The sequence below is a fragment of the Artemia sp. Qi Xiang Cuo genome, chromosome 19 (genome assembly GCF_049724085.1).
Source record: "Artemia sp. Qi Xiang Cuo chromosome 19, ASM4972408v1, whole genome shotgun sequence".
In the NCBI taxonomy this organism is placed as follows: domain Eukaryota; kingdom Metazoa; phylum Arthropoda; class Branchiopoda; order Anostraca; family Artemiidae; genus Artemia; species Artemia sp. Qi Xiang Cuo.
This window is the reverse complement of record NC_142812.1, coordinates 56,700,410-56,721,306: the sequence shown is the minus strand read 5'-3', so window position 1 is coordinate 56,721,306 and position 20,897 is coordinate 56,700,410. Positions and strand designations below refer to the sequence as shown.

General features: G+C 33.6%; 1 protein-coding gene across 1 annotated transcript in view; it reads right to left on the bottom strand.

Moving 5' to 3' along the window:
* Nucleotides 1-20,897, bottom strand: part of LOC148941036 (C2 domain-containing protein 5) — a 290,635-nt gene that overhangs the window by 106,807 nt on the left and 162,931 nt on the right. The window contains exon 15 of the mRNA XM_089105147.1: nt 7,329-7,431. Coding sequence (XP_088961273.1) covers nt 7,329-7,431 — 103 coding nt within the window. The remainder of the gene's footprint in view (nt 1-7,328; nt 7,432-20,897) is intronic.

Sequence of the window (20,897 nt, the reverse complement as noted above, 5' to 3'; positions counted from 1 at the left end):
TTGAGGCCTGTTATAGTTTATCTCACCATAGACAGTAAAAGATAAAACGAGTTGGAGGAGGAATGGGGTCAAAAACCCTAATTAAGCACATCCAATCAAAGGGATTGAAGATTGTCCTTACGACCCTAACATTTTGATTTGACTTTGGGGTTCTGATTTTAAATATTATCCATTAAAATCAGCAAGCTCATGAATCAAAATAAACGTTTTGCAGGAGTCAACCATCACCGGTTAAATAAAAACTTAGTTTATTTCGCTTAGTTTATGTCGTCCGTAAGTATCCGTTCCTCCGTTATGTCGGAGGAGTATGCCGCAAGTACATTCCTCCGTAAGTATGATCCCCCGTATGTTATGTCATCCGTTCGATGTTCCTCGGATATTTATTTGTTTCTTATTTATATATACCACTTATTTCCTACATAATTATAGAAATTGCATTTTCTTTCTCCTTTTTTGTTCTTTCATCTGGTTAATGTCGACATCCATCGGTGAAGGTCCGAAATTTCTTTTTCTCTGCTTGGATTCAATTAGCTTTGCGAGTCAGCTTTTTAAATCTTATGTAAGCTAAGATGGCAACATTCAAAGTTAGGTTAGGCTAGATTATGTTAGTTTAGGTTAGATTAAATTTGATCATAAATATCAGAAATGGATTAAAAACCTAAGCTAATCTAACCTGTCATCATCAAACCATGTATTAAACTAAAAAAGTTAACTGGCAACAACCCTGACTAAATCCAAGGGGAAAAAAGGTATTTACATATTACTGTATATATATATATATATATATATATATATATATATATATATATATATATATATATATATATATATATATATATATATATATATATATATATATATATATATATATATATATATATATATATATATATATATATATAGCATTATTATAACATATTACTATAAATTACTATATATACATATCCAGTAATTGTGATTGAAATATTGATCCCTGCAACAAGTAAAGCCGTTCAGATTTTCACGTGACAGTTCTGTTTGATACGATTTTTTTTTTTTGACTATTGGCCAACTGGCCAACACCCAAATAAAGGGTTTGCACATAAACGATACTCTTCAACCCTTAGCTTTACTGGATATTAAATAATAAAACATTTTTAACTGAAAGTAAGGAGCGACATTAAAACTTAAAACGAACATAAATTATTCCGTATATGAAAGGGACTGTCCCCTTCTCAACGCCTCGCTCTTTACGCTGAAGTTTTTTATTGCTTAAAACAATAGGGTTCTAAGAAAGTCAAACTTTAGCGTAAAGAGCGAGGCGTTAAGGAGTGGACAGCCCCTTTCATATACGGAATAATTTCTGGTCGTTTTAAGTTTTAATGTCGCTCTTTACTTTCAGTTAAAAAAAACTTGTTTTTTATTTAATTTCTGAACGTTTTTGAGTTAATGCAGCTTTGAGTTTGTCTCACCGTACATGAATAATTAAAACGAAATTCGCATACTAATTTTCCTTTTTTCGGCTAAATGGCTTTCTCGAAATTTTGTTCTGACGTAACTTGCGAATTAACTTAAGAAATGAATTTTCTATATTCGTATGCTTTTATTACGTATATTATGGAACTCGCACACTAGCTAATACCTCGCTCTTTACGCTAAAGTTCGAATTTTGTTCGAATCGCAAACACCTGAATCACAAAGGCCGGTTAATTAGAATAGGTAGCTCTTCTGAAAGCACTAAAAAAACTTTAGCGTAAAGAGCGAGGTATTGACTAGGGGGAGAACCTCCTCATGTACGTAATAATTTCTGTTCGTTTTAAATTTTAATGTTGCTCCTTACTTTCAGTTGAAAAAAAAACTTGTTTTTTTTAAATTTAATTTCTCATCGTTTTTTAAATAATGCTAGGAAATCCGGAGCCCCCTTTATAGAAATGCTCCTTCCCCCAAGGAAACATCCTCCATGGAAAGATCCTCCCCCGTAACCCCTACTCCGACCCCAACCCCAGAAAAAAATTCCTCCTGAAAACTCCTGTATACTTCCCAATAACCAATACTATGTGTAAACAATGGGCAAAGTTTATAACTTGCAGCCCTTCCCCTGGGAACTGTGGGGGATTAAGTCATCCTCAGACATGTTAATTAGATTTTAGACTATGCTGAACAAAATGGTTATCCTCAAAATTTTGATTGGCTGACTTCGGGAAACAAATGAGCATGGGCAGAGGCCAAGTTGCCCTCCAATTTTTTTGGTCACTTAAAAAGGGCACTAGAACTTTTAATTTCCGCTCGAATAAGCCCTCTCACGATAAGACTACTGTATCAATACGATCACCCCTGGGGAAATAAAAAAAAATAAATAAATAAACACACATCCGTGATCTTTCTTCTGGCAAAAATACAAAATTCTACATTTTTGCAGATAGGAGCTTGAAACTTCTATTGTAGTGTTCTCTGATATGCTGAATCTGATGGTGTGATTTTCATTAAAGTTCTATGACTTTTAGGGGTTCCCCCCTTTTTTTCAAAAACAAGGCAAATTTTCTCAGGCACGTAACTTTTGATGGGTAAGACTAAACTTGATGAAATTTATACACCAACAATAAGATGCACCAACACCCATAAGATACAATATACACCCATGCACCAACAATAAGATCCGATTTTAATCCTCTTGTTGTGTAGGCCTATCATTTGACATGGAACACCCTTCCCGATTCGGCCCGAGAATGCCATTCGTTTGGCACCTTCAAAAGACTAGTACTTTTGCCCGCTGGCATTTTTTTTTTTTTTTTTTTTTATAGATGTTGTGATTCATTGCAGTTTGATAAATCTTATTTAGTTAACTCTCCTTGTTCTTGTTGTTGTTTTTTTATCAAATTTATGAAGAAAATGGTTTACATGTTAAGAGTTCAAATAGTTATGTTTATATGTTTAAATGTTAATGTTATGTTTATATTGTTTAAATGTTTAATGTGTATGTGATCTTTTCATAACCCCCTTCCTATAGGCCATGGATCCTTTGGGGGGATTTATAGATTGTTATGCATTTATTTTACTGATAATATTGAAAATAAATCTATCTATATATATCTATCTATCTATATATTTCAAATCAGCATAAAAATCTGATTCTTTCGATGTATCTCTTGGTATCACTTTTTAGAGTTTCGGTTACTATTGAGCAGCCGGGTCGCTCCTTACTTACAGTCCGTTACCATGAACTGTTTGAAATGGCCTTTAACAGTGGTTCCTTCGTTATTGAATGTATGCATTTTTAGGGACAAATGCTATACCACACGCCGGCACGGCTGTGAGACTAGGACGCCATATCATCTGTTAATAGTTCTTACGGGTAAGTATTGGCCCTCTTCGGGCCAGAATTGCCATTTTACGGGCCAAAATAATAGAATACGGCGCTTTCTTGTTGCGTCATCTCAGTTTTTGCTTAAAAAGGGCTATAGATCCTCAAGTGTTCGGTGGAATGTACCCTCTTTTAATAATCTACTACTAATGACTTGATCAATTTAATTTGATCACTCATGGGGGAGGGGGGAGAACACGCATGCGTGACCATTCTTCTCTTCAAAAATAAGAAATCAAATATTTTATGGACAGTGAATGGTCTTAGGATTCTCATGCAAGTTGAATTTCTATATATAATTTTGATAAAGAATGCACCTCTTTTTGGGGAAGTTTAACCCCTATTTCTAAAATTATGCGAAATTTCATTTCCTAATAAATTTCAATGAGCAACTTTAAAATTAATCGACTCAGCATATATACAATCAGACTAATGATAATGATGCTTTCAGAATGATAATTATCGATGAAAAATTCCTCGCCTTCGAATATTTCTCTGGGGGGTCTGAAATAGCAAAAATGGTTGTCATTTCCTAAAGGCAAAAATAGCAAAAATGGTTGTCATTTTCCTAAGGTCTTTTCTAAAGAGATTTCCCCCATGGAAACTAGTAAGGAAGAGAAGAGGGAGACGCCCTCCGGAAAACAATAAGTCAGTATGAAATGTTAATATGTAGTAAAAGGATAATTTTCCCACTTGGTGAAAAGCTCCTGGTAGCACTTACCTTCCTGTACAATATCCTGGCAGCACTCATAATGCCCCTCTTCCCTCGGAAATTATACTTCACAGCACCCATACTAAATGCTTAATCCAAAACTTTTCCTGGAATCGAAGGGAGATAAGAGCTAATTTCTACCCTTTTCCCTCCAAACTTCTTTCTATATTTATCTGAAGATTTATTGATAGTCAGATAATTTGGGCACAATAGACCGTACACGGAGGGGGGTTAAGGGGGTTTGGACCCTCCCGAAATGTTTTTTTGATTCGTAAAAACATACCAAAATTGGATATAAACAAATTTTGTGTGCGTTTTTTTAGTTCTTTTTTGTGTAACCCCCCCCCCCTCGAAAAAAACTTTGAGTAAACCCTCTCAGAAATAAAATCCTGGGTACGGCCTTGGGCACAACAATGGACTTTTATAGGCTTTAGGACTCATCCCCTCCTCCAAATCTAAACTAAGATCCACCAACCCTCTCCCATAACAGATAATGGGCTTTAATGCATGTACATAGTTTTATCAAACCTCAAATGAACCAATGCAAGGAATCCTGCAATTATACACCACTGTACATAATTGTACCAAGCATCAAATGAATCAACCTAGTTAAATGAAGCTTTACTGCTTCATTAAAATGAAGCTCCATGGAGATATTCCTAGGTCCTTTAGATTTACGTCTTCTTTTGTATCTGATCAGTCAAATTACCAGCTCCGTAGTTCTCTAAATATCCAAATTCCGGATAGACCAACAATAAGATTCGATTTTAATCGTTTTGTTGCGTGTCATTTGACATGGAACATCCTTCCCGATTCGGCTAGAGAATGCCACTCGTTTGGCACCTTTAAAAGACTAGTAAAAAAAAAAGTTTTTCATGTGATTAATTTTCCTAACTTTTGCCTGAATAAATTTTTAATTTTCCTGAAAAACTATACTTCATAGTTTTTATTTATTTGTATTTTCTTTTCTCCTCCTTTTTGCTCTTCTTCCTGTGACTGTGAGAGTCTTTTTTTTCTTGTACGCAGCCTTTTCGTGGCTTACTTTTGTTTTTTTCATTTAATTGTTTTTCGTTTCTGTTTTTCTTTTCTTTTTTTTCTGTATAATCTGATTGTGACCAGTGGATTGTAGAAGGGTATGAAGACCACCTTTTTGATTTGAGAATAATATGCAGAGAAATGAATTATGTTATGCTTTATTGGTTTCTGTTTTTTTTCTATTTTTTGTACGTTTTTTATCTTTTTTTTCTTTTTTTTATATCAGTAAGTGATTGGCTATTGTTTTCTGAGTTTGTGATCCGTATATACTCCCCTAATTACAGGCCAAGAACCCTTTGGGGGGACTAGCACAGTGCATTATTGTATGTGTATTAATAATGAATATAATCTTATCTTTACAATATTTGTCTTTATAAATCGTTAATTGTGTAAGGAACATGCGCATCTTTATGAATGAACGCGCCACCTGGCAGCATTATAGCCTCTAAAACCGAGGAAGCTCAATATACAATTTTAAATAGTTTGAATCTACTGGCTAGCTCAGAATTTTGATCTTCTTTGGGATAAATTTTTTGTTCTCGGCCACAAAGTGCCAGAAAAGTTTACTTTGCTGAGTATAATTTCTTTTGCTACTTAAAAGGGGTAATAGAACTCTCAATTTTTTGTTCTAATAAAACCAGTCCCAATTGTTTCGGACCATTCGTTCAATAATTTCAACCCAAAATAAAAAAAACAAAAACAAACATAAACACGACTATGTGATCACCCTTGTTGAAAGAAATTAAAATTTTTGTGTTTTTGAAGATAGACATGAAATATCTGCAATGGGCTCCTATGATATACTCAAGTTGACTGTGATTTGAAAATTTCCATCAAGATTACTCTTGTTTTTGAGAGTCTTTTTTCCAAAAGTCTTTTGGAAAGACTTTTTTTCCAAAAGTCTTTTTCCAAAAACTTTTTCCAAAAGTTTTTGAGAGTCTTTTTTTTAACTTTTAATGGGTAAATTTAAACTCGATAAATTATACATATTTATAAATCCTATATCAACCACGTTAGCCAATTGTTTTGATGTATATATTATTATCAAAGCCCTTTTTTAGATAAAATTGTTTAATAGTTTCGGTTACTATTTCTGACTCCTCATTTAAAGAGGAAAAGCCTGCATTAGACACGTATGTGTGATTTTACTTCAGCCAGTCTCGCATTTTGGAGTGGAGAAAGGTGGAGGAACAAGTTTGTCTAAATCCACAAGAACACCGTCAGAGAACTTCATGATATTAAGATAAAAATTTTGCTGTATTTTAAGGGGGGTCAACTCCTCCCTCCTCTCCAATGTACTTGCCTATGTTACGCAATACGACTCAAATAAAAAAGAAAAATATAAAAATCTTGTTAATATTTCCGTATACGCTTGAATAAATGACTAACATTAATAAAAAAAGGTTAGTGCTTAGTACAAAAAATGTTAAAAATTTATTATGGAAACTCAAAAATATATCTTCTGGAATAAAAGTAAAATTATGAAAATGTTATTTAGTGCTCGATGAGAAAAATACTTTGATTTTATTTTATCGTACTAAAGCTTATTTTCAAAGAACATCCTTGCGATTTCATGAATTAGTCATTAATCAAGAGCATTGACGATAAAATAAAAGAGCCTGTGTAACTTAAAAGAGTGGAAACTGGCTCAAGCGTCGACAAAAAACTATAAACGCCATCTAGCGTCTGGCAACATATGGCATTTTGTAAAGCTTTGTAATCGTTTTTCTGTCAGGAACTGAGATCCAACACTTATTCCTAACCTAATTTTACCAATAATATCGATTCAATTAATTATTCTTAGTATTACACTGAAAAATATACAAAGTGTCGCTATACGCAAGATGGCGTTGATAGTTTTTTTTTTTGTCGATACTAGTGCCAGTTTCCACTCTTATAAGTTACCCAGTGTTTGAATAAAACCAAAAAATTAGATTTGACGTAATTGAATATGACGTAATTAAATGACGTAATTAAGACTATGAGAGGAGAGACGTCAAGTGTCTGTATCTTCATTTGAACTTAATCCCGTATAGATTTGTGTCTAAAATTTGATTCGAAATTGATTAAACTTTAAAATAAGCATCTAATGCTAAAATATTAGCCGGCTGTGCCCATTGAGAAAATTTTTCTTACTTTTATTTAATTTATTTATTTTTCTCTAATATACTCTTCAATGCTATGTCTTATGACGTTTGTTGAGAAATAAATAAAAAAGAAAAAAAATACAAATATTCTCACCAGAAATTGTAACTTGAATTATCTCTTCATCGGGTAGGTCAACAGAAAACTTCAAGCCACTAATTAAACAAGGTGAGGCCTTACGGAGTTGAAAGTAGAGTCCCTGAAAGTAAAGATTAATTGCTTACTCTTTAATTTATTCTAATGGAATTTAAATTTGCGACTTTTTGAGCTACGACAGAAAAATTCGTTCTTTTATGACTTGAGTAAAGTTCAGGGTGCAAAATTCTTGTTGTATTTTATTCTTTTTGTTGCTTTGTTTCTAGTTGCATTCTTACTCTTTTGTATTGTTTCGAACCTCCTTTTTTATTTTTCTACAGTTTATTTCTTTTCCTTTTAATTTATTACACCCATTTTCTTTTTTTATTCACTTTTACTGCAACTATCTGTCAGAAACATCTTTGAAAAATCTTTGCTCTGAGGTCAACAAACTGGAAAACAATTTAAGGTTTCCTAACACAGAAGTAGAGAGTATACTTGTAAAAATAAGAATTTCATGCGTAAAATATGTAAAACATTTTATGTTGATCAGGCCTAAAACTTAAAGAAAAAGATAAAATTTGAATTCATATGCTCAGATCTTACAAATATTTACTTCAGATAAAAAGCTTTACATTGTTCTTTTTTTTCATATTTATACCACGTAAAATCTATCCATTTGAAAAAAGTCTAAGGTTAAATGTAGCCATACGAAATACTCTACACGTTGTCAAGTTAAGACAAAGATCAAGGGACAGTGAATAAGAATTTTGATTTTTTTTAACTGGTTATGTGGAAATTTAGAGTCTATACATCTTACAAAGTTATAAAAAATTGAAAATTAAAATTTTAAAGTCAACGAAAATTTCGCTGCCTAAGTAAAGAGCAATGTGGACATGATCTTATTCTTCCTCTTTTTTTCGTCAAGGCACTTCGTATAGGTGTTGTCGTAGAAATCAGGTATGGATACACCGTCATCCAAGTAAATTTTTGGTTTAAAGAACGAAGGACAGTGAAAACCTGATTGTTTGAATTGTGGAAATTTACAGTCTATATATCTTAAAAGGTTCTAAATTAATCGAAAATTTAATTTTAACAGGCAACGAAATAGCGTTGCCTAAGTAAACAGCGATGTAGACACAATTTTCTTTTTTTTTTGCCAAGGCATTTCGTATAGGACTTGTCGTAGAAATCATGTATGGATACACCGTCATCCAAGTAAATTTTTGGTTTAAGAATCAAGGACAGTGAAAACCTGATTGTTTGAATTGTAGAAAATTACAGTCTATATATCTTAAAAGGTTTTAAAAAATTGAAAGTTCAATTTTAACAGGCAACGAAAAAGCGCTGCCTAAGTAAACAGCGATGTGGACACAATTTTCTACTTTTTTCGCCAAGGCATTTCGTATAGGAATTGTCGCAAAAATAATGTATGGATACACCGTCATCCAAGTAAATTTTTGGTTTAAAGAATTAAGGACAATGAAAACCTAATTGTTTGAATTGTGGAAATTTAGTCTATATATCTTAAAAGGTTCTAAAAAAATTGAAAATATAGTTTTAACAGACAACGAAACAGCGCTGCCTAAGTAAACAGCGATGTAGACACAATTTTCTTTTTTTTTGCCAAGGCATTTCGTATAGGAATTGTCGTAGAAATCATGCATGGATACATCGTCATCCAAGTAAATTTTTGGTTTAAAAAATCAAGGATAGTGAAAACCTAATTGTTTGAATTGTGGAAATTTACAGTCTATATATCTTAAAAGGTTCTAAAAAATTGAAAATTTTATTTTAACAGACAACAAAATAGCGCTGCCTAAGTAAACAGCGATGTAGACACAATTTTCTTCTTTTTTTTTGCCAAGGCATTTCGTATAGGAATTGTCGTAGAAATCATGTATGGATACACCGTCGTCCAAGTAAATTTTTGGTTTAAAGAATCAAGGATAGTGAAAACCTAATTGTTTGAATTGAGGAAATTTACAGTCTATATATCTTAAAAGGTTCTAAAAAATTGAAAATTTAATTTTAATAGACAACGAAATAGCGCTGCCTAAGTAAACAGCGCTGTGGACACAATTTTCTTCTTTTTTTTCGCCAAGGCATTTCTTATAGGAATTGTCGAAGAAATCATGTATGGATACACCGTCATCCAAGTAAATTTTTGGTTGAAAGAATTAAGGACAGTGAAAACCTGATTGTTTGAATTGTGGAAAATTACAGTCTATATATCTTAAAAGGTTTTAAAAAATTGAAAGTTCAATTTTAACAGACAACGAAATAGCGCTACCTAAGTAAACAGCGATGTGGACACAATTTTCTTCTTTTTTCGCCAAGGCATTTCGTATAAGAATTGTTATAGAAATCATGCATGGATACACCGTCATCCAAGTAAATTTTTGGTTTAAAGAATCAAGGACAGTGAAAACCTGATTGTTTGAATTGTAGAAAATTACAGTCTATATATCTTAAAAGGTTTTAAAAAATTGAAAGTTCAATTTTAACAGGCAACGAAATAGCGCTGCCTAAGTAAACAGCGATGTGGACACAATTTTCTACTTTTTTCGCCAAGGCATTTCGTATAGGAATTGTCGTAGAAATCATGTATGGATACACCATCATCCAAGTAAACTTTTGGTTTAAAGAACTAAGGACAGTGAGAACCTAATTGTTGGAAATTTACAGTGCTAGATATCTTAAAAGGTTTAAAAAAAAATGAAAATTCAATTTCTAATGAAACAGACCACCATATAAAGTTGAAACGCGGTTTTCATGTGCACTGGAAAAAAAAGAAAAGTGAGCGAAAACCATTTGGCACCAAACAGCTCGAGAATGTGTTGCCTTTCTCTAATTGTGTAGTTATCTTCGGGAACGAACTGATAGTCAATGTTTGGATTTTCACGAATGAAAAGTTTCATCAAATTTAACTACTTAAGTTTGTTTACTTATTTTCTTCAATAATCTAGTGATTTGTGTGCTGATTTAGTGATTTTTTTTTTAGTTTAGGCAATATAAAAAATCACTAGAAATACTGATAAATCACTAAGGCGGCAACCCTGAGCCCTGACTAAAATGTGATACCACCTTAGGAACTTCATAATGTTAAAACAGCCAAAAGAAAATCTAAGAGAATCAAGGTTTTGAGCAAAGTATAATCACCTACGGAACAAGTACTGACAAAACTCTCCAAAAGTGACCCCGCGTACCTCAGCGCCTCTAGACGCAAAGTGCTGTACTACTTAATCGCTTCGAGCCAAAATACCGAGTGACCGGGATGAATTGTGTAACTACGGGTTTTTAGTTGCCAGGTTCGCATAGGTATACAAACGGTAACTTGGGTAACTTTTTTGTGTGGAGAGGATAGGTTTTGTCAGTACTTGTTCCGTAGGTGATTATACTTTGGTTTTGAGGTACGCGTAGACTACAAACGGGTCCTGAACGGATAGGAACACTTTTATTTGTATGTCTTGGATACTTGAAAATGAAGAAGATAAATCTCTTTTCGTGTACTCAGATTTCACAAATATTCAAAATAAATAACGAGAATTACATTGTTCTTTTTAATATTATTTATTTGGCAGAAGCATAAGTGTAGTTTTTTAAGTTGCTTCAAAGCATATATTTTGAATTTTTGTACGATAAAAAAGGTAGCTCGAGGCTTTCTAAAATGCAACAAGTCGGACAAAAATATAGGCCATTATGTACCCTGACCATCAAGGCCCTATCCAGGGAGAGGGGTTAGGGGTTTTGACCCCCCCCCCCAAAAAAGAATATTTGTCCGACTCGTAAAAACGTAACAAAAAAGAATATAAACAAATTTTTATGCGTTTTTTAAAGTTTTTTTTTGTAACCCCCTCCCCCTGAAAAAAAAATCTGGACACGTTAGGAAAGGAGTAAGTAGTAATTGCCTCTGTGGATTCGTTTCGGACAATGAACCGAGTGTTTATTTGGACTTGTGGAAACCTTGCATGCCAGCAAACAAGGAGAAGGGTATCTTCCTCCTCCTTGAGGAGGAAACCTTAGGCTCCTCCAAACAAGGAGGAGCCTAAGATTGGCTCGAAGGATAAAGTTCAGTAACAGTTTTAAAAATATTTCTTCTAATAACGCAGATAACGATCCTTAGAATTTGTCTATAACATTCGGGAAACAACGCAGCTCAGTTAGATTTTCGGGTATAGCTCAGCTGACCAAAGCACATGAATTATTCTCATTTAATTTGTTGACTTTTAATTATCTCCAGGCTCTAGTTTTTTAAGCTTCTAACTTCAATTTTTTTTTTTTTTTTTTTTTTTACTTCTAACCATTTACACATCCGAAATTGGATCCTTTCGAATTGCATCCTTTGTTTTATTAATTTAAAAAAGGAAGTTTTTCCGAGGGAAGTAAAGAGCGAAAATTGAAACTTAAAACGGACAAAAATCATTACTTCACAGCTTATTTAATATCAAACAGTTCGTGGTAACGAACTGTAAGTAAGGAACGACCCGGCTCAATAGTAACCGAAACTCAAAAAACCGAATTTTGATACCAATAGATACATCAAAAGAATCATATTTTAATGCTGATTTAAAATATATAAGTTTAATCAAGTTTAGTCTTACCGATCAAAAGTTACGCGCCTGAGAATATTTGCCTTATTTTTGAAAAAAAGGAGAAACACCCCCTAGAAGTCATGGAATTTTAATGAAAATTACACCATCAGATTCAGCGTATTAAAGAACCCTACTCTAGAGGTTTCAAGCTCCTATCTGGAAAAATGTGGAATTTTGTATTTTTTGCCAGAAGAGAGTTTGCGTGTTTATTTGTTGTTGTTTTTTTTTTTTTTCAGGGGTGATTGTATCGACCCAGTGGTCCTAGAATATCGCGGGAGGGCTCATTCGAACGGAAATTAAAAGTTCTAGTGCCCTTTTTAAGTGACCAATAAAATCGGTCACTTAAAAAGGGCACTAGTTGGAGGGCAACTAGGAAGATAATTTCTTAAACCACATTGGCCTGACATCAAATAAAGAAATAAAAACGAGAAAAATGGGGTTTTTAAAGGCCAAATAAAAATACTGAAAATACAAAACAAAGCGAATATTTCGAAAGGACAAACGCCTCTCTTCTTCAGCGCGAAACGAAATAATGTATCCAAGGAAAGTGTCAAAGAAAACAAAAACAGAAAAACAAACGCGGAAAATAAATGTGAAAAGAACCAAAAAACGAAAGAAAAAAAAACCAAAAACTTAAAAGATGAAGAAAATTCGATAAAAGCCAAAAATTATAAGAATTAAAACCAAATATCTAACAACCATAGAAGCGAGTCATTCGCCAATATTCGTGATTTGCACAAAATCCAAAAAATTATGAACTGCCATGGACGGATACTAGCCGATACTTTAGTAATCCCTGAAACAAACCTTGAACCACTTTCCCAGTCATATAATCAAACACGTGAACAACCCCTTAGGTCTCAAAGGGTGTCTGCAAGAAATGCAATAATTAAAATCCGAAATCAGATGACATAGATCTCCAACTTATTTAATTGCTGGTTCATTTTGTTTTTGAGTGAATGAATTGTTTTCTTTTCTTTTATCCTCAGTTGTTCGCTAGTATCCGTCGATGGCAGTTCATAATTTTTACAGGATAGGTATGGATAGGATTCTACAGGATAGGTATGGGGTACGTTAAAACTTGCAGGCCTTTATACCCCAGTTTTATGTAAAACTAATTATTTTGATATTCATTAATCTATTAATTGTTGTGATTATCATGTTTATTATTCATTATTATTCCTTTTTACTTTTTAATTGTCAAATATTTTGATTGTTTTTTGGCAAACAAGTTCAACTAAAGAAAAAAAAGATCAAAATTTTCTAACTTGCTACAAGTTGGGTAAAACAATGAGTCATTTTTATTTCAGTTTTTCTCAGGCGAAGAAAAATTTGGGAAATATTACAAAAACAGAACTCGCATTCAGCCCAATGTTTGGGTGGCAATGAGTTTGTTCCAAAAATTGTGTGATTGAGAAACATTTAAGGAGTCAAAGATTATACATTTGGGAGAGAGAAGCATAATAAAAACAGCTAAAAAGCGAGATTGGTATCGAATGCTACGATACTACTAGGCAGGTGGGAGGATTCGTCAGTATAAATATGGGGTCTATTGTAACTTGTCAAGCATTATAGTCTAGTTATATGTAAATATAATTATGTTGAAAGGATATTCATTTATCTACTAATTATCGTTATAATCTTGCTGATTTTTATTTATTTGTTATTTCCTTGTTCCTTTATTATTTTTATTACTTTTTGAAAAATAAGTACAATGAAAAGAAAACAGTCCAGATTTTATCAATTTGCGACGCTTTGAACAAAATTAAATTTAAAAAAAAACATGTCTTTTCAACTGAAAGTAAGGGGCAACATTAAAACTTAAAACAAACAAAAATTATTACATATATGAGGGGAAAACTCCTCCACAACACCTCACTCTTTACGCTAATGTTTTACTTTAAAAAAAAGCTTCTTATTGTTCTAATTAAACGAACATAGTATTTCAAGAATCGTTCTTAAAAAATCGGGACAGAATTCAAACTTTAGCGTAAAGAGCGAGTGGAGGAGTAAGCACCCTCAGATACGTAGTATTTTCTTTTCGTTTTAAGTTTTAATTGCTCCTTACCATCAGTTGAAAAAAACTTTGTTATTTTATTTAATTTTGGATCATTTTTTAAATGATTCCAGGAAATCTGGCTACTCCTCCATGAAAAAATCCTCCTCCCCAAGGATTCATTATCTAGACGATTCAATCCTGGTGAAAATTTTCCCAGGACAAGTAACACCTCCACGGCTAAAATTGAGTCAGCAATGAGAAAGCAACACACAAGAAGAATTTTGTATGGGAATTCTGGCAAATTCCCCCAGCGTAAAATTTACATCCTGAAAACTTCCTACCCATGAAAAAACCTCCCCTTGGAATATCTCACAAGCAGAAAATGAAGCAGAAAATTCCCCCTCCCCCGAAAAATATATGCATATCCCAATATATGTGTAAAAAGTATGTGTATTTAATGAAGAATAAATATTATCTTAATAACAAATGCTATACGTAAACAATGGGCAAATTTCGTAACTTAAGACCTTTCCCCATGGGCTGTGGGAGGGTCATGATATCCCCAAAGGCATAGTTACTCGGCCTTTCAATTATGCTGAACCAAATGGCTATCTCAAAATTTTGACCGGAGGATTTTGAGAAAAAAGATACATGGGAGGGGGCCTAGTTGCCCTCTAATTTTTTTGGTCCTTTAAAAAGGGCACTAGAGCTTTTAATTTCCGTTCAAATGAGCCGTCTCATGATATTCTAGGGCCACTGGGTCAATATGGTCACCCTTTGGAAAAACAAACAAAAAAGTAAAAAAAAACAAAAAAAAAACAAATAAGCACGCAGCCGTGATCTATCTTCTGGCAGAAAATTCAAAATTCCACATTTTTTTTAGACAGGCGCTTGAAACTTCTACTGTAAGGTTCTCTGATACGCTGAATCTGAAGGTGTGATTTTCATTAAGATTATATGACTTTTAAAGGGTGTTTCCTCCTTTTTTCAAAAATCAGGCAAATTTTCTGCGGCTCGTAAGCTTTGTTCGGTAAGATTAAACTTCTTGAAACTTGTATATTTGAAATCAGTACAAAACTCCAATTCTTTTGATATATTAAATAAAAAAAAAGTTTTTTTTAACTAAAAGTAAGGAGCGACATTAAAACTTAAAACGAACAGAAATTATTCCGTATATGAAAGGGGCTGTCCCGTCCTCAACGACTCGCTCTTTGAGCTAAAGTATTTTATTGTTTAAAAAAATAAAGTTGTGAGACAGAGTCAAATTTAAGGGTAAAAGCGAGAAAAACGAGCAAAAATGGGGTTTTTATAGGCCAAATGACGATACTGAAAAAACAAAGCGAATATTTCGTGAGGACAAACGCCTCTCTTCTTCGGCGCGAAACGAAACGATGTATCAATAAAAGCCAAAAATTAAAAGAATTAAAACCAACTACCTAACAACCATAAAAGCGAGTTATTCGCCAATATCCGCGATTTGCACAAAATCCAAAAAAACATGAACTGCCATTGACGGATACTAGCGAGCAACTGACAAATGAAAGGAATCAATTCATTCACTCGAAAAAACAAAACGAACCAGCAATTAAATAAGTTGGAAAACTATGTCGTTTGATTTCGGATTTTAATTAAGGCATTTCTTGCAGACCCCCTTTGAGACCTAAGGGGTTGTTCACGTGTTTGATTAGATGACTGGGAAAGTGGTTCATGGTTTATTTCAGGGATTACTAACGTATCGGCTTCTCTTTTGAGAAAACCGAAATATGACTCATTTATTCTTAAATCACCGGAATCTCTGTTTAAAGCTAGACCTAAATGTTGGTATTTATGAATTTCAACAGCTTCTCTGTAGTGCTGGATAACACCTTTATCATGTGAAATAAGACCAGCTTGATTAAACAAAATAGTATGGTCTGGTTTTTTAAAAATATGCTCTGCAAGGGCAGTGTCAAAAATTTTCTGGTTTTTTCCATCTTTAAAGTGTATTATTAATTGAAATAGAGTGCTGGGTTAATCTATCTGTTAGTCGCTGATTTGTTCTTCCGATATACCAAAGACCACACGAACAAGGAATTCTGTAGACACCGGAGTTTTCACCTATCGGGATAGGGTCTTTACCTTGATAAATTTGGGACCTGATAGTTTTTCTGGGTCTATAATAAATGTAAATGTTATTTTTCCTTAGATTTTTTGAAATGTGGTCTGAAATCCCTTTAATGTATTGGAGACCAAGATAAACTGAATTTTCCCTTTGATTTGTGTTTTCTGTGGAACTATCTGATAATCTTTTAATGCGTTTTGCAATTACAGAATTTATTAAACTAATTGGATAACCATTCCCAAATAAAATATCTCTAAGGTGGTTGAGTTCTAAATCCAAGAAACGTGTTGAACAAACTTTCAATGCTCTATCAACTAGAGAAGTGACAACTCCTCTTTTCACAGCAGGAGAATGATTGGAGGAATAACTTAAGTAACGGTCATTATGTGTGGGTTTTCTATATACACTAAACTCGAATCATGAATCATTTCGGTGCACCAGAACATCTAAGAAAGGAAGACGCCTCTCTATCTATGATTCCTGAGTAAATTTCAGTTTTGGATCCAAAGAGTTGAGCAAGTGAAGAAAAGAACCCAGAGACTCGTCACCATGCTCCCATAAATAAAAAAATGTCATCTTTAAAACGAACCCAAAATTCAGGTTTACAAGAACTTTGCAAAATAGGCCTTTCTTCAAGGTCTTCCATGAAAATATCAGGCTGTATTGGAGAAAGGGGGGCACCCATGGAGAGCCCATACTTCTGCCTACAAAAAATGTCTATATAATGGAAATAATAAAAAGTTCTGTTACAAAGGGCTGTAAGCGAAAGAAGTGTCTGATTCGAAACAGTAGAATTTTCTGATATAGATGGGTTAGAATTAAGTTTTTGCTCCAAAAACAGTTCGGCGTTTTGAGGATCACAATTGGTATACATTGAATCTGCATCAAAACTGCCAATTCTTGTATTTGGTTTAACCGAAACTTGCTTTACCTTGGAAACAAAATCAGCGGAATTTTTAATATAGGATTTTTGAGCCTGAATTAGTGGGCGAAATATCACTGATAAGAATTTCCCTATTTTTGCTGTAGGAGAATTAAAAGAAGAAACAATGGGTCGAAGTGGATTACCGGGCTTATGAACTTTAGGAAGACCATAAAAGCGAGGGGACGTGCATCCGCGTGGGTAAAACCTTTTGTACAACTGATCTGTAATTTCACCTTTTCCTTTTAGATAAGAAAGCTCTTTTCGGACTTCCTGTACAAATTTTTCTGAGGGATCGGTAGCTAATTGTTCATATGTAGATAGATAGATAGATAGATAGATTTATTTTCCATATACCAGTAAAATAATTACATAACAATCTAAAAATCCCCACAAATGCTCCATGGCCTGTAGGAGGGTGATTAGGAAAAGATTAAATAAACATTAAACATTTAAACACTTAAGATTTAAACATTATAAACATAAAATTAATACTTAAACATATAAACATAAGCATTTGAAGTTTTAACATGTAAAGCATTTGCTTAATAAAACAAGAAAAAAAATAAATAAATAAATAAATAAAAGAATTAAATGTAAAAAACTATTGGCAGCAGGCAAAAGTAAAGAAAATTAATCACATGAAAACAAATATTTTTTTACTAGTCTTTTGAAGGTGCCAAACGAGTGGCATTCTCGAACCGAATCGGGAAGGGTGTTCCATGTCAAATGACACGCAACAAGAGGATTAAAATCGGATCTTATTGTTGGTGTATGGGGAATTTGGATATTTAGAGAACTACGGAGTTGATAATTTGACCGATCAGATACAAAAGAAGACGTAAATCTAAGGGACCTAGGAATATCACCTTGGATTTGAAGAAAAGCGAAAGACACACAGGAAAGAATATAAAGTTTTTTAATATCAAGTAACGGCTTAGTTGCCGAACGATTTACATCCTGGATAAGATTTATAGATTTATCATAAGTATTCGAAAGCGGTTTGAGAAAAGAAGGGAAAGTAGACATCCATATGACTGAACAATAGGAAACATAAGAATGAATTAAGCTATGAAATAAAATTCTTAGAATTGGCCCTGGAAAGATATGTTTTAGTTTTCTTAGAATACCGAGGTTTCTGCAAACCTTCATTTTAATCAATTCAATATGGTGTTTAAAAGATAAATTTTTATATAGGAAGATACCTAGGAAACGGACATGGCCATCTTTTGGTCTACTAATAAAGCCTGTGGATATATGAATTTCAGATAATTGAGGACAAGCCTGGGATATACGAGAAAAAACTAAAAAACTAGTTTAAGAAACATTTAAGGCAAGAGAGTTAGCATCAAACCAAATTGAAACTCTCTCAAAGAGGTCCACTAACTTTGTACGAACCTCATCCTCAGTTCTCCCAGAAGTAATAAGGGTGGTATCATCGGCAAAAGTAACAAGAGAATCCGAGGTATGCAAACTATAGTTGTGAGTAAGGGAGACTGTTGGATGACATAGATGACAGAAATAAAGAGGATTTTTATTTCTAACTGCAAAAATTAGGTCATTTATATAAATTAAAAACAGTGCCGGCCCTAAAACTGACCCTTGAGGGACCCCCTGGTCAACACTTGATGGTGAGCGAAAAAGTGGTTCAACAGAAAGTATTCTACCAGACAAGAAAGACTTGAACCAATAAATCGCACTACCTCTTACACCAAAATGAGAAAGTTTAAATAGAAGAACACTTTCGGTTAAAGAATCAAATGTTTTACGAACATCCAGAAACAAATCAGCAGGAATAAAATGGGAATCTATGGCAGAATGAAGATAATTCAGTAAAACTGCACAAGCATGCTCAGTCAAATGATGTGCTCGAAAACCAAATTGAAAATTGTGAAAAAAATCTTTAGAAGTAAGAAAATTATTAAGACGAGAAAGCATCGCCTTCTCAAATATTTTGCTAAACACAGACAACAAAGAAATTGGCCGATAGTTGGCTGGATCATTTTGTGTCCCCCCCTTATATAACATGATGACTCGAGCACGCTTGAGACTACTCGGGAAAATACCAGGCTGAAAGGAGAGGTTAATAAGTTTTGTTAAGGGATAAATAATGGAAGGAAGTATGAACTTAATTACTTTAGTAGGAATATTATCAGGGCCAGAAGACGAACAATTTTTCAATCCCATGACAATTTTAGCTATTTCATTCTCCATCGCTGGTTCCAAAAACATTGACTTCATACAAGGTGGCCCAAGATAAGACCTGAAGTTGGATCCTGAAGGAGAAGAACCAACAGCCGAAGCGGTCGTTTTACCAATATTCGCAAAATATGAAGTAAATGCGTCTTGAACATTCAGTTCACCTTCGATGATTTTGCCATCGAGATCCAAAGAAGAAGGGATTGATGGAGACTGAATAGAGGGCCTAAGCACAGAATTTATAATCTGCCATGTTTTTTGTACATCTTTACCACAATCTGAAAAACAAAACTGGGAATTGGCCTTTCGACACAAAGAATTATAAATATTCATATAAATTTTAAGTCGCTTAAAACAAATAGCTTCCATTGAAGGACTAGCAGACTTAAAGGCCCTCCAGAAATTATTTTTTTTCCTACAACTCCTAAGGAGACCAGGGGTCATCCAAGGATTTAGAGGAAAAGCATTCTTAGACTTTCGATTAGAAGGTGAAACAGAACAAATATCAAGAACAGCGTCTTTAATAGACTCATAAAAAGTATCAAATCAATTACAAAAATCAGAATCACTCTCAAAACCACCCCAAGAAATTTCTGCCACTCTTGACCTAAGAATCATCAATTCCGCTTCACCAAACCTAAAAGGCCTCTTACCAGACTCACCAGTCCTCTCAATGGTCATTTTATCAAAACAGTATCTAGAGTAAACAGCGAAATGATCGGAAATGTCGCTCAATAAAACATAATTTTGGATCAAGGTGGCCGTACAGAAAATATTGTCAATCAGGGATGACGTACTCTCTGTTATGCGAGATGGGATAAATACAGAAGGTAAACTACCTGCGGCAAGCATGGACGACAGAAAATCCAAAGATACAGAAGACTTTATATCCATCAAGTTTATATTAAAATCTCCCATAATAATTAATTCAGTCGACTGTTTTAGGATGGTATCCAGTAGATCATTAAGGGTGTGTAGAAACAGTGGAATAGAGCCACTAGGAGATCGATAAATAATACCAACAATTAAATCCTTACCTCCACATTTAATATCAACGAAAAGTGACTCAAAGACACCTTCGATATTTCTGGATAAATCCATTGTAAGAGAATATGGGAGATTATTAGAAATATACAAAGCAAGACCATCCTTGGCCATCTTTTGTCTATTCAGTCGTTCGATTTTATAACCTTGCAAATCCAAAAGCATATCATTTTTAGAATCTAAAAAAGTCTCGCATAAACAAACAACGTCAGGTAGCCCCTCAGAAAAAATCTGTTTTAGATGGTCAATTGAAGAACAAAGACCCTGAATATTCAACTGGAGCACTGAAAAATATCCATCCCGCTTGATAGCCTCCCTCAGAATAGAAACATATTTACTAATTACTGTGTGGTTCACTGTGGTCAAATCACTGTTGACATATCCGATAGAATTATTTATAATGCTTAAAACATCTAAAGGGTTTTTTTCAAGCTAAAAAAGTCGTCCTACAACTGGTGGCGTTTCTAATTTCCCATTAAAAAAACACAACCGATTTTAGATATGGCATGAAAAAACAAAATAAAAATGCACAAAAAAAAAAAAAAAAAAAAAAAAAAAATCTAACCACAAACTGCAAATTATCGAATCTTTCGTATCATTGATTTACCAGGTGGTTTGGTCAAAATTTGCCCGCGGTCAGTCCAAAAATTAAATTTACCGAAGCAATCTCTTGCCGCATTTAAAATTTCACGACGCTTTTTTGTTAGCGATTTTGATAAAATATTCCACT